At 35.4% G+C, this 13,772-nt stretch overlaps 1 protein-coding gene across 1 annotated transcript in view; it reads left to right on the forward strand.

Annotated features, from left to right (window-relative positions):
• The window catches only part of CEP128 (centrosomal protein 128), a gene marked incomplete at its 3' end in the record, with an annotated part of 415,333 nt that overhangs the window by 354,550 nt on the left and 47,011 nt on the right, over positions 1-13,772 (forward strand). Inside the window, exon 19 of the mRNA XM_082649309.1 lies at positions 6,992-7,015. Coding sequence (XP_082505435.1) covers positions 6,992-7,015 — 24 coding nt within the window. The remainder of the gene's footprint in view (positions 1-6,991; positions 7,016-13,772) is intronic.

Consider the following 13,772-nt stretch of genomic DNA (forward strand, 5'->3'; position numbering starts at 1 on the left):
AGTTATGCATGACACAGACCTACTCATAAATTATGCCATAATCACCACTGCACTATGATTTGCATAAGAGTTCAGAGCATATTCAGCTGATATATGACAGGCCTCACAACTGGAGACATGTACTTTATTTCATAAGGTGTAAATCCTTGAAAAAAAATGTGGTGTGTTGGTTTCTGGATTGTTAGCTTTTTCCCCTGCTACTCAACTCCTGTTCCTGCATCTCTTTTGGGGACAATCTTTGAAATTACATTGGTTACCATTTGCATTACCCCTAACCACGATCATAGCCTTTATATTATCTGCAAATAACTTTTAGGTGTTCTCCAGTCTAGATGTCATTCACTGAACTTTTGTTACCTGTTACTAGCAGTTTCACTGTGGAACTGAGCAGTACCAACAGAAAGATAATTCTGGCTTTTGCCCTTCATTTGAGTTGCAGTCTTATCCTGTAGGCGCACACCTATGCACCGTATTACATTGTGCATTAAAGAAGAAACTTACAGTGATTCTTCATTTTAAAGGGGGGCAGGGGGAAGAAATCTCATTGCCTTGCTTTGTGTTCTAAAATATAAAGGGTAAATCTGAGATTTTTTTTTTTTTTTTTTTTTTGGTGTTAGTTTTGTACTGTTGACTAGAAATGCTTACAGGGATTTTAAGCAAAACCCTTACCTAGCCTTTCTGGCTACATTTTCCAGTGTGAAATCTGTTGAAACAAACCAACAGAGCCCCATTTCCATGCTTTCTCTTCATTTTCCTCCTTCACCCCACTTGTATTCCCTGCTCCGCAAACCCATGTACACATCCCACGTCAGTGTAAGTGCAACCTCAGCCTTTCCTGAATAGTACTGAATGCAAGTGCAGTAGTCAACAACGGCCTCATAACAATACCGCAAACCAAACTGCTAGCCTGAGAATACAGCAGAAGAAAGCTACAGAAGCAAAACTGGCTGCCTCAGGTCCCTATCTGGCAACGGTAGTGGATGAGAGAACAGGTCAGAAATGTGGAGCACACACTTCGGCTTTGTTCTTAAATTTTGTCTTTGTTTCTGCTTCTGATTTTCCAGTCCCCAAGTGAAAGGTAGATAACAAGGATCATTACTAGGCTAGGAAATAATACGTACCTTTAAACTGGCTTTTCTTGATAAGTTAAATGTTGGGTTTTCTTATTGACGACTTTTTAGGTAAAATCCTGATGCCTTGTTGTGGTTTTCTTTTCAGCATTTCTGTTTTGTTATTTTGAACCCTGAGGTAGATTATTTGAAAAAGGCACATAAGCAGCTAGTGAAATGAGTTAACAAAGATTGACCGGAAATATCTAATGATGGCTAAATTGAACACCAGATGGTGGGAAACCACTGCATGCTGCCCTAATGTCATTCATTCTAAAGTTTTTTAAAATATAGAGTAACTTTGACTTTTAATAGATAACATGAAATTTTATGTACAGATCTTTGACTTCTGTGTGTATTCAAAGCCAACTTATGCTATATTTTAAAACTTTGGTGTTGCAACATTGAGGTTGTTTATGATTTTTATCTATTTTGTTTTAATTTTTTAGAATGACTATGAAACACTGATCTTTTTTTGAGGTGGTTAATAAAAGCCTTTTCCTTTTCTTTCACTTTAATATCTTGAAGTGTAGAAAATAATACATTTGAAATTATTTCTGACTCTTTGAATTATTTAAAAAAATGATTGACAATTTGTTAAATGTGATGGGTTGTCATGTGGAAAAATGCATTTCATTTTATAACCTTCATGTACGAAACAGCAGGTAAAGTGTGAGTGTTGATTAAACCAAGATAACATTGACAGGAAAAATGCCCTGCAGTGGTCTCTCTGGGTGAAGCTCAGTGGATTTTTCTTCCAGAAAACAGGCTTTGTGCATTTAGAACAGTGACGAGAGGGAGTCCTCACTGTGGGTTTTCTTTTTGTAAATTATATGTTCATCATGGCCCTTCAGTACAGAGAAGTTTCCAGAATTAGTCTATGCTTGTAATGTTTCTTAGACTCGGAAGCAATAGAGACTTTCATTATATTTTTACGCCAGTATTGTGCTTTCTTTGTACGCTAATGGATGTATTTAAAGCACTTTTGGAAAATGCTGCATTATTGTGATAAAGTCACTAGACCTGTACAGCTCTACTTATCAGGGGGAGAGAACTCTGAGCATTCAGACCTGTGAGTCTCTATTTCATCTCTTAGATGGGATGGATGAATCAATGTGGCTAGTTGATTGGCTCAGCTGAGTCAAATAAACTGTTAATGACCAAGGATTCAGATACCAACTCTCCACGTAGCCTTCATTTCCTAACAGCCTACAAATATGTTCCCATCTCCAGTGATACTAACGAATTTGCTTTGGTTTATTCATAAACTCTAATGTACGCCCCACTGTGACCAGGTAGCAAAGGAATATATACAGCTCAAGACAGGTTACTAACCTAATGATAAAAAGTTAAAATACATCTTTTTTTTATAGTGCATGTGCTATTGTCCTTCCCAAAAATATAACTCACCTTACTCCATCTGTCAAGCCCAGAATAAATTAAAATGTGATTTCTAGCATTATTGTTTTCATTTAGAAATGGTATGTAGTATTCACACTGATAATAACAGCTAGTACTCTTCATTGTAACTCAGGGACTATGCAGTGACTATATATGTATAATCCTTAAGAGTAAACATTAAAATAATTGTTGCCATTTTAGGTTTTTCTTAGACTTTCCCCATCTTAAATAGCACTAAAAAATAGTGGGAAAGGGACTCTCCAATCACAAAAAAACTGGTAACGATAAAACATATTTTTTCCCTAAGAGCTTTTTTCTTCAAAACATTTGAAGGAAATTTCTCCTCCAATTTTTAACCTTCCACTCCCCATTGTTTCTTTCCTTGTTATCCAGAAATATTTCATACAGGAGAAATAAATAGATTTGGTCTAATAAAATAGTTTATTTGGCATAATAAAATAATTTATTTAAAATAAATTATTTGGTCTACTAAAATAATTCTTACATCTTATTTCAAGTGTTTTTATTTGGAGTAAAAGCACTTGGAGGCCCATGAGTGGGTTTCAGAGAGTCTGCAATTCCCCTAAAAATATATACAAAATTCTGTGTGTTGTGTATAGTGTACATTTTCCTGGGGAAAGGATTCTCAAAGTCCATGGCTACAAAAATAAGAACCACTGATTTATTAAAACCACCTGAAATGTCATGATTATACTGAGAGTATCTTCCTTACTTCATTACTTCTGTCTTCCCCCTCTACTCCTCTCACCTACTCTCCCCCCTTTCAATATCCTAGCAATTCTTTTCTTTTGGGGATCTAACCTTAGGAGTGTGTATGTGGTAGGAGAGGAGGGAGAGTGCTGAACCTGCAGGCCAAGTTTGAAGATAAAATCTGTTGAAATGAAAATTGAAGATTAAACAGCAACAACAAAACACTACAGTTGCAGTTATAGTAAGAGTGGGAGAGGATAGGGAGAATATATTTTGGTATAATTATATATTCATTCCAAGACATATACTGGCATGTGTTTTCATAGACTGTATCAGTTCCACAATATTGGCTTAAGTTATTGGATATTTTAATGATAAGAACATGAGCAGATGTATGCAAATATTTTGTTTGAGAATAGAGATTTGCAGTAGCCTAATTCTTTTATATACAGAATTATAATAACTAATTTTTTCTGCCAGAAAAGAAGTCAACTTCAACCATTTAAATTTCGCAATACATTTCTTAAATTGATACAGCCACTATGGAGAACAGTATGGAGGTTCCTTAAAAAACTAAAAATAGAACTACCATAAGACCCAGCAATCCCACTACTGGGCATATAACCTGAGAAAACCATAATTCAAAAAGAGTCACATACCACAGTGTTCATTGCCTCACTATTTACAATAGCCAGGACATGGAAGCAACCTAAGTGTCCATCGACAGATGAATGGATAAAGATGTGGCACATATATACAATAGAATATTACTCAGCCATAAAAAGAGTTATTTGTAGTGAAGTGGATGGACCTAGAGTCTGTCATACAGAGTGAAGTAACTCAGAAAGAGAAAAACAAATACCATATGCTAACACATATATATGGAATCTAAAAAAACAAAAAAAAGAAGGTTCTGAAGAATGTAGGGGCAGGACAGGAATAAAGATGCAGACATAGAGAATGGACTAGAGGACACGGGGAGGGGGAAGGGTAAGCTGGGACGAAGTGAGAGAGTGGCATGGACATATGTACACTACCAAACGTAAAATAGATAGCTAGTGGGAAGCAGCCGCATAGCACAGGGAGATCAGCTGGGTGCTTTGTGACCACCTAGAGGGTGGGATAGGGAGGGTGGAAGGGAGATGCAAGAGGGAGGGATATGGGGATATATGTATACAGATAGCTGATTCACTTTGTTATACAGCAGAAACTAACACACCATTGTAAAGCAATTATACTCCAATAAAGATGTTAAAAAAAAGCAAGTTAATAAGTTCATAAAGATTAGGAGTAGTTTGTTTTTATTTATGGCCTACAATTAAGGCCAACAAAACTGCAGTTTAGACAGAGCTCACTAATTGGCAACAATGACGGGTATCCTATTAGCTGTTGTTGATTGGCAAACTGAATTATTTAAATTCAGACTAATGAATTGAATTTCTTGTTTCCCTAATTTTCTCATTTTCTTAACATATATATTTTTCATTGAAAGCTATCTCAGTACCATTTTGGAATGGAGTAGGTTATAGACAGACATAAGTAAATTGTATTGAAATAGATTATTGATCTTTATATTTTAACGAAATTGAGATTTTTTGACCATTTGCGTTTTAGCCTTATAGACTAGGGTTATGTTTCAGTCAGCTGGGACTGCTATAACAAATTATTGTAGCCTGGGTGGCTTAAACAGCAAACATTTATTTCTCACGGTTCTGGAGGCTGGCAAGTCCAAGGTCGAGGTGCTGGCAGATTCGGTTCTTGGTAAGGGACCTCTTCCTGGCTTGTAGATGGCCATCTTCTCCTTATTCCCTTACCTGGCAGAGAACAGAAAGAGAGGCAAGCATTCTTGTGTCTCTTCTTATAAGGGCACTAATCCCATGAAGGCTCGATCCTCATGACCTGGTTACCTCCCAAAGGCCACATCTCCTAATGCCATCACATTAGGGATTGGGGTTTTAATGCATGAATTCTGAGTACACAAACATGTAATCCATGACAGTGTGTATTTTAAAATCCTGTAACAAATATTTAAGTAAAATGAAGACAGTAATACATAAATTATATCAGTTTATCTTTACCAAACAGTGAGCTATGAATTAAAATGGAATTTAATTCAGTTGTACTATTTTGGCATCATATGATATCACGGATTTCAAACCAGCTGTACGTGTGCTTTTAAAATATGCTAATTCTAAATAATATGAGCCCCATAGGTACATGGTGTGGGGAAAACTTAAGGCCCAAATAGTGGCTGTAAATATTTTCAGCCTTCCAAGATGGTTCATATAAATGCGATACTTCCCAAAGACTGTCTAATGAGGTTCTGTTCAGTCTGCAAGTGATGATAACACTTTGCTGAATGATTTTGTCCCAGATGCACTGTGAATAAGATGCCTGGTAAGAACAGAACAAAGCCCCGTTGAGGCATTATATTCATTTATTACGAGCTACTCAAATGTGACAGTACACAAGTCACCAATAAAATAGCAGTTATTTTATGAAAATTATGGGGGTAAGGGTGAGGTTCTCTCAAGTATGCCAACAAAATGTAATTAAACAGATTATATTGCTAAAAGCAATCTGCTTTGGGCTGATTTTGCATAATATATTCATTTAGCTTGTGCCCACATAGCCAAATATTTAAAGAGGCAGAAATGTTCAACCCAGTTTCGCAGTCTGAGGGTTGAAGGCTGGGTTGCAGAAGTCCTCAAAGGCAAGGCCTCTGTGTGTTAGGTGAAGCTGGGAGAATGCAGGGGAGAGCCAAGTTTATGCTCCTAAGTGTCATGGGTCTCTGTCAGTCTCTGTACGGTCACAGAGATCTGAGCTGAATGGCCCTCTGCACCATTTTCCTTCCTTTCCCTCTTAGCGCAAACAATTTAATTTTTAAAAATCCAGATTTTATATATCTCCTCCAACTACTTAAAATGAAAGAATAGAAAGAAAAGTGGCCTTGACCCTCGTAAAAAGGATGGCTTTGCACTTCCTTGAATTTTCAGTCTCCTCTCTCTCAAGTCAGCTTTTTTTTTTTTTTTTTTTTGGTAAAAACTTTTAGTATGTAGCTGTTAGCTCTGGGAAGAGTTGAGAACACAACTGTTGGATTGAGAATGAAACCATTCTTAATCATTTAGCTTTTAAAGTGATATTATCACTGACTCTTTTTAAAAACAGTATTTCTATGAAACCTTCTAAGATATTGTAGGTAATGAAGACCTTTCTGGGTTCAGGATTGGCTGCATGTGACATATCTTTCTCATTTACTTTTCCTGACTTGTTTCAATTAACAGTGTACTTATTAATTTTAATTGGTGAAGTCATTCTTATGTCTGAACTTTACTTCCTGTGAGAGCATACTTTGTGCTGTATACCTAATTGAGAGCTGGTATATGTGCTAAATTCCTTTTTTAAATCACTACTATTGTCTAGTGGTTCATATATTCAGATCTAATAGTTATATTTCACTAAATAGATAAATAATTTTACCAATGCAAAAGTGATAAAATCTATTCCACTTAGTAACTATGTTTGAATTTATGGTATTTACTATTAAATTAAACCTTGTAGTCCTCCTAACACTAGTTGAGATGAGAAAAGTGATTCTTTTATGACTATTTTTCTATTGGAGAGATTATCCTGAGTAGGAGTTTTCATTTTTTACATTTTTTAAATGTTACTGTTCATAGAGGATAAATAGAAAATCTAAAAATTAAGTAAACTTGAAATGATTTTTTATAGCTTTGTTTTAATAATTATGTATTATGCTTTATTTGCAGGACCGTGTACATGCGTTAGAAACGGTAAGTTGGGGCATTTTCTTTGTCCTTCTATCAGGATTACTGCTGTGTCCTGATGTGGATTTCAGAGCACTCCCCAAAGGAAGCAGTTCTGGAAAGCGTTTCTAAAACTATATCTAAGATTCAAAGGAGAAAGTAAGCTAAACTATACCAGAAAGATATGTAGATACAAACTTTTAAAATGAAAAAAAAAAAAAGAATTAAGAAAAAAATTGTGTGTGTTTAAGTGGTCACTGCTCTCTCAAGACAGGTGATGCACTAATTTATGGAAGACATAATTAGCTTAAATGTAATTATGCTTATTTGTTTCTGTATTTCCCAATTACTAAAAGGACTAGTTGATAAGAAACTGAGATTAGGTTGCTATTTATACTTTGAAGGGCAGTCAACATTTTTTTTTTTTTACAATATCCAAATAATGATAAAAGCTGGTTAGCCTTTTTTTCAATAATCTTACTTGCAGGAATCTGATGTTAGGAAATCATTTTTTTAAGTGCAAATATATAAAGATTACGTGCTTGCAATATTTATTGGAAAATGATATACATTTTTATAGAAAAAAAGGGGAGATGACTTATTGTTCGGCAATAAAGTAATGGTTAGATAAAATGTGAAATTTCCACCCAGCATGACACAAAGATTTTGGAAAAGGTTTATTATATAATGTTAAATGGAAACAAATTCAAGATATAAAATTACGTGTACTTTAATGATAACATATGATGATAGGTGTATAAAAAAAGAAGCAAGCAAATCTTATAACAGCGACTTGTTAGACAAGAATTAGGGCTGTGATATCATTCCTTTCTCTGTTCCTCAAGTTTTAAAAAACATGGTTAGATTACTTTATAAATAAACATTTTTATAATAAAAACCACATGAATTGAAAGAATGGTAAAATAAATTATGGTACCACCTAACGATGAAATATTATTCAGCCATTAAAAGTCATATTTTCAAAAAGAAAATATTGACATGCTATTATATACAGGGGGAGATATTTAAAGCTATATGGAGAGTATGATGCAAATATTGAATATGCATATTTTGTGTTTAAAACTTTTGAAAACACACAAAATATTGAGTGACTTGGGTCTAGTGGTGATTTTTTTTTAATGTTTTTAATGAGCAGGTGAAAAATAAGAAACTTTTAAACAATAAGGCTAATTAAGAATAAAATATTTATATTTTGAGTGTGAGGAAAGGAAAGATGCTAATTGAGAGTATTTTAGTCCTGTGTAAGCAAGTGATTTTGATCGACAGTGTGCAGACCCTAGCTGGGAAATAATCTATTCCTTAGATTTAACCAGGCCATTGGGAAAGTACACTGACTTTCTTGGTTTCAGCATGATGACATCGTAAGTGAATAAAATGTTTAGTGTTCCTCCACATATATTTTACTTATCCTTAGAAAGTGTCTTGCCAACAGTATTTGGCTTGTAAATTAAATGCTCTTTTTAAAAGTATGAACCAAAACAGAAATGTTGAGTTTGAGGACCTGGGTTCACTACACAAAATGCCACTTCAACATTTAGTAAATCGCTTGTTTCTTGATTCCTTCGTCTGTAAAAGTGAATATAATTAAACATATTTTATCACACTGTTGTGAGAATTAAGAAAGAAAATATATGTGAAAATATTTAGGACCAGACAAGTGTTAGGTTATTGTTATCATTACGTGATTGCTTATTTTTTCTTATTTAATCATTTTGATTATACTAGTATGTCATGTGAAGCTGAAAATTATCAATAACAACAAGAAGCCTATAACTTTTATTAGTATTTGTTGGTCTTTTTTATTTACATAATCTCTTTACTAACATAGTACTATGGTATAAAATCTTAAATGCCTTATTCTAAGGGTTCCGCTAAGAATAAAGGTAAAAAATAAAAAATCATCATGAGAAAAATAAAACTGGTTAAATGAACTAGGTTTTTTAAAGTGGCAGTTTTCTCAAGATGGTTTTAATTTGAAATAATTATCATAAGTAAAACCTCGGTAATAATGAATGAAAAATGAAAATGCTCAGTAATAATGTTAATGCTCAAATGTTATGAAATCCTTTGACTTCATATGGCATTATAAAGAGTGGATTTAATATACTTGGTAGACTGTTCAGCTGGTAAAGTATTTTATAGTTCATAAAATCAAATATGCTGGAAGCAGTCTCAAGACCATTTATTAGTCCTCACAACTTAGCACTTAAACCATAGAAAAATGTTGGTGGTCTCTCATTTGGTTTAGGTGGTATTAGGGTATGTAAGGCTTTGAATGTAGGATACGTGTCCTGGTGATACAGATCTGCAAAATTTGAAATTTCATTATTCCATTAGGAGTATTTACAATAGATTAATTTTAAAGGTTTAGTAGTTATAATACCTGAAAATAAGAAGGTCTTTTTTGTCATAACGAGCAACTTGATTTGGCTTGTCACCAATTATCTATATGCTCAGGTCGCAGTTGTGTCTGTTTCCCTTTTCTTTCTCAATACTTCCCTCTCCTTCTTCACTAGCAGGTAAGCTTCTTGGAATAGAAATTACATTTTATTTACAAATGCACCCCCAGGGCCTGCAAAACATTTCTAACATATAGTTGACAATCAATAAACATTTGTAAAATCAAAGAATGAATGTTGAACTGAATGTATATAATCCTCACATAGACTATTCTTAGGAATATAGGTATACACAGTACTGACAGTTGAGGGAAAAAAGTACCCAGAAGCATATCAATTTATTCTTTTTTCCCTAGCCTTTCTGATCAGTGTTACACTTTATTTGGTGTTTCACAGAAGCTTCCATTATCTTCATTAAAGTTTAGTGTGAATTCTCCTAGGAAGGAACCACCTTCAGCCAAAACATAGTAGGTTGATTCCCCAAATAAAGCTAAGTGATTACCTGAAAAAAATCTTGGTTGGAAGGATCCTTTTTAGGATCCTTTTTAGATTCCACATATAAGTGATAACAGAGTATTTGTCTGTAGAATCTAAAAAGTAAAACAAAGGTATAAAACAAAACAGAAGAGAAACAGACTCACAGATACAGAGAACAAACTAGTGGTTACCAGCTTGCAAGCATCCTTCCTACATATACTGGGGACTCAGAGTGGATATTTATTGGGCACTAAGGTACTAGGTAGACAGTGAAGAGGAGAAAAGGAAAAGGAATTGTGATCAGTTCTCTCAAGGAGCTTGCACTTTAATTGAGGAGAGAAGTTGCTTACATATAAATGAATTAATGATGTAAGATAAATATGCACTGTCTACAACATGTGAATGAAACAGTGCATTTTGTAGAAGGCATTACAAAGAAACAATAATTGTAAAATAAATTAACATCATTGCAGTCTAGGTTCGTCATGGAAAAGCATGGCTTTTGTAGTTTGAGGACATGATGGAGGAGATTAGTTTCCTCTCTGAAATGGGAAAAATCAGTAGTGTCAGGTAGAAAGAGCCAGAGAAGACATTCTATATTGGGGATGTAATAAAAGTTTAAAGGCAATAATGAAAAAAGAGTTAGCTAGGGCTTCCCTGGTGGCGCAGTGGTTGAGAGTCCACCTGCCGATGCAGGGGACACGGGTTCGTGCCCCGGTCCAGGAAGATCCCACATGCCGCGGAGCGGCTGGGCCCATGAGCCATGGCCGCTGAGCCTGCGCGTCCGGAGCCTGTGCTCTGCAACTGGAGAGGCCACAACAGTGAGAGGCCCGCGTACTGCAAAAAAAAAAAAAAAAAAGAAAGAAAAAAGAAAAAAGAGTTAGCTAAAAGGATATTTAAAAAAAAAAATTTTAAGGCAAAATCATGAAATCATGACTCTCATACAAATATAAAATGAACTCATGACAAATGAGTTTAACTCATTAATTAATCAGAGAATGAGCAAGATGTTACAATTCACTTAAAGGAACATTCAAAGAGCAATAGAGTACTGAAGTGAATTTAGAATAGAGGCAAAACTGGCTTCTTCCATAGTGGAGGAAGGAAATCAATTGAACCTCCCCAGACAAAATTTATTTCATGTCTATGTACAAGAATCATTTGCATAGCGATCAGTCATCTATAACTCACAGAGTTATAAATAGCTCCAAGACAGTGACTGATACAGAGATCCTGTAGAATCAAAAAACCCAGAAGCGTCCGCGAGGCAAAAACTAGTTTTTCACTGAAAATACCCAGTAAGTTTTTGTTCCATTTCAAAGGCTTTCACATCTTTTTTTTTTTTTTTTTTTAATAGCCTCATTGTCTGTAAAACTTTGAGAGAGTAATAGACACTTCGGGGTTTTGAAATACAAACCAAGGAGTTTAGATTTTATCTTTTATATCAGGGATACAAGTGGGTTTCTTCCTGAGTGCCAGTTCCTACTGGTCAGTACTGGCTATTGAAACATTCTTTTGGGAAGGATTCTGGGCTGCTCTTTTGGAGAGCACTGCTGTGATTGCTTTGCATTCTCTGTTGTGTCCATTACGAGGTTGGGAGGTGAAAGGCGGTAGCATGGCTATTTAGCCAATAAGTAGTCATTAATGGTTTTCAGTCAGGGGTTGTGGCGTGGTGAATGTGGTGTGCAGGAGTACAGCTGGAGTGGTGGTGTGCAACCACCACTACACTGGAGTGGAGTGGTGAGAGCCTGCAAGCAGGAAGAGGGAAAGCGCATGCGGAGGTAATACAACTTTAGGACTGTGCTAGGAAAATTAGGAATTGGGACAGTTTGGTGCCAGAAAGGCAGGGTTAGAGTGATTACCCTTGTTTATAGAAAGGCACTAGTGAACTTAGTAAGTGGGAGAGGTCAAGGGAGAAGAGGAGATATAGGCAGTACAATAAGAAGTCAGGGTCATTTTAGGAAATGAAAGGGAAGGGAAGGCTGTTCAGCTTGGAGATACAAATTCTGTTTGTCATATCGCACCTCAGACCTGTCTTTATTTTCATTTCCATAAATGCCATGATAATTTAGATTCTCAATACCTTTGTATTAGAGTTAGCATGACCTCAGTTAAGAGAAATCCAAAAAGAATTATGGGTTAAGTCAGATAGAAATTAGTTTCACTCTCGTTTAACAATCCAAATATATGGTGTCCATGGCAGGTATGGTGTCAGAAACCCAGGCTTCTTTTGTTGTTTTGCTCTACCATCTTCAATATATTGCTTCTGCCTCCTGATCTAAGATGGCTGTTCCACTCCAGCCCTTAGATTAATATTGTAACTAGACAAAAGAAAGAAAGGGAGAGCATGTATGTAACTTGCCTTTAGTGAAAACTAGAATTTGCACATATCATTTCTGTTCATTTCCGTGGACCGGAATTTAGTGACATGATTATAACTAGCTTTAAGATTCAAAAAGAACGAAATAAGCTATAGACTTTTGGAAATTTCAAAGTAAACTTCTAAACAACTCACAGGTCAATAAATAAAAGAAAGAACATGCCCAACTCATTAGGAATTGGCATAACCTTTGAGACAAAACCAGACGGAATGTATAAATAAGGGAAATTAAGGAACTTCTCACATATTAACATGGATACAAAAATATTATACACAAATATTAGCAAAATAAATCCTGGAAAGTATAAAAAGGAAAATTACTCATGAACACTGACAAATTACCAATTCATCAATTAATTGAGTTTATTCCAGGAATTGAGTTGGTTTAAAATTAAAAACTCAGTCAGTGTAATTCACCATAGTGACAGATTGAGGAGAAATAAATTTAATAAGGTCATCCCAATAGATGAATAAGAAGATTTATTCCTATGATATCATTATCATCCTCATAAACCTTTTAGAAAACTAAGAATAGAAGAGAACTTCCTTAATCTGATAAAGGTCATGTGAAAAAAAATCTCTGGCAAACCTCACCTTAGCATTTTGAAAGTCCCTCTTTAAGACCAGGAATAAGCAAAGGATGCCCCATTCTACAGTTTCTGTTAGACACTGTGTTGGTGGTATTAACCAGAGCAGTAAAACTATCATTATTTGAAAGTAATATTATTGTTTGTATAAAAAGCTCTAGGAATTCATAGTTAAATTATGAAAAATAGTTTAACAAGTTTGATAGAAACCAGTATTTGAAAGTCCCTTTTCCTTCTAACTCCAGCAACAATCGCTGAGAAAATGTTATTAAAGTTACTATATCAATACAAAAGTAACAAAGAATACAAAGTATACGGGAAAATATCTGACAAAAACATTCAAGCCTTTGGGCTTCCCTCGTGGCGCAGTGGTTGAGAGTCCGCCTGCCGATGCAGGGGACACGGGTTCGTGCCCCCGTCCGGGAGGATCCCACATGCCGCGGAGCAGCTGGGCCCGTGAGCCATGGCCGCTGAGCCTGCGCGTCCGGAGCCTGTGCTCCGCAACGGGAGAGGCCACAACAGTGAGAGGCCCGTGTACCGCAAAAAAAAAAAAAAATTCAAGCCTTTATAGAGAAGACACTCTGGAATAGTCAAGATACTTCTGAAGAAGAGGAAGTGGGGAGAGTTTTCCTAACATACATATAACCTTATTAAAGCTATTGAAATTAAGATAGTGTAGTCTTGACACAGGAATATATAAATAGGTTCATGTAATCAAATAGAGAATCCAGAAACAAATATGTGTACATAGAAACTTGATGTCTGACATACCTGGCATCACATATCAGAGGAGTAAGGATGGACTCTTTAATAGATGGTATGAAAAAAATGAAATTGAACCCCTATCTCAGATGCAAAAGTGGGTGAAAGCCTAAATGTGAATGATGAAACCATAAGGCTTTAAAACGAAGTATAGTTTA

Source organism: Grampus griseus (assembly GCF_964374135.1).
Source record: "Grampus griseus genome assembly, chromosome: 2".
Taxonomy (NCBI): Eukaryota; Metazoa; Chordata; class Mammalia; order Artiodactyla; family Delphinidae; genus Grampus; species Grampus griseus.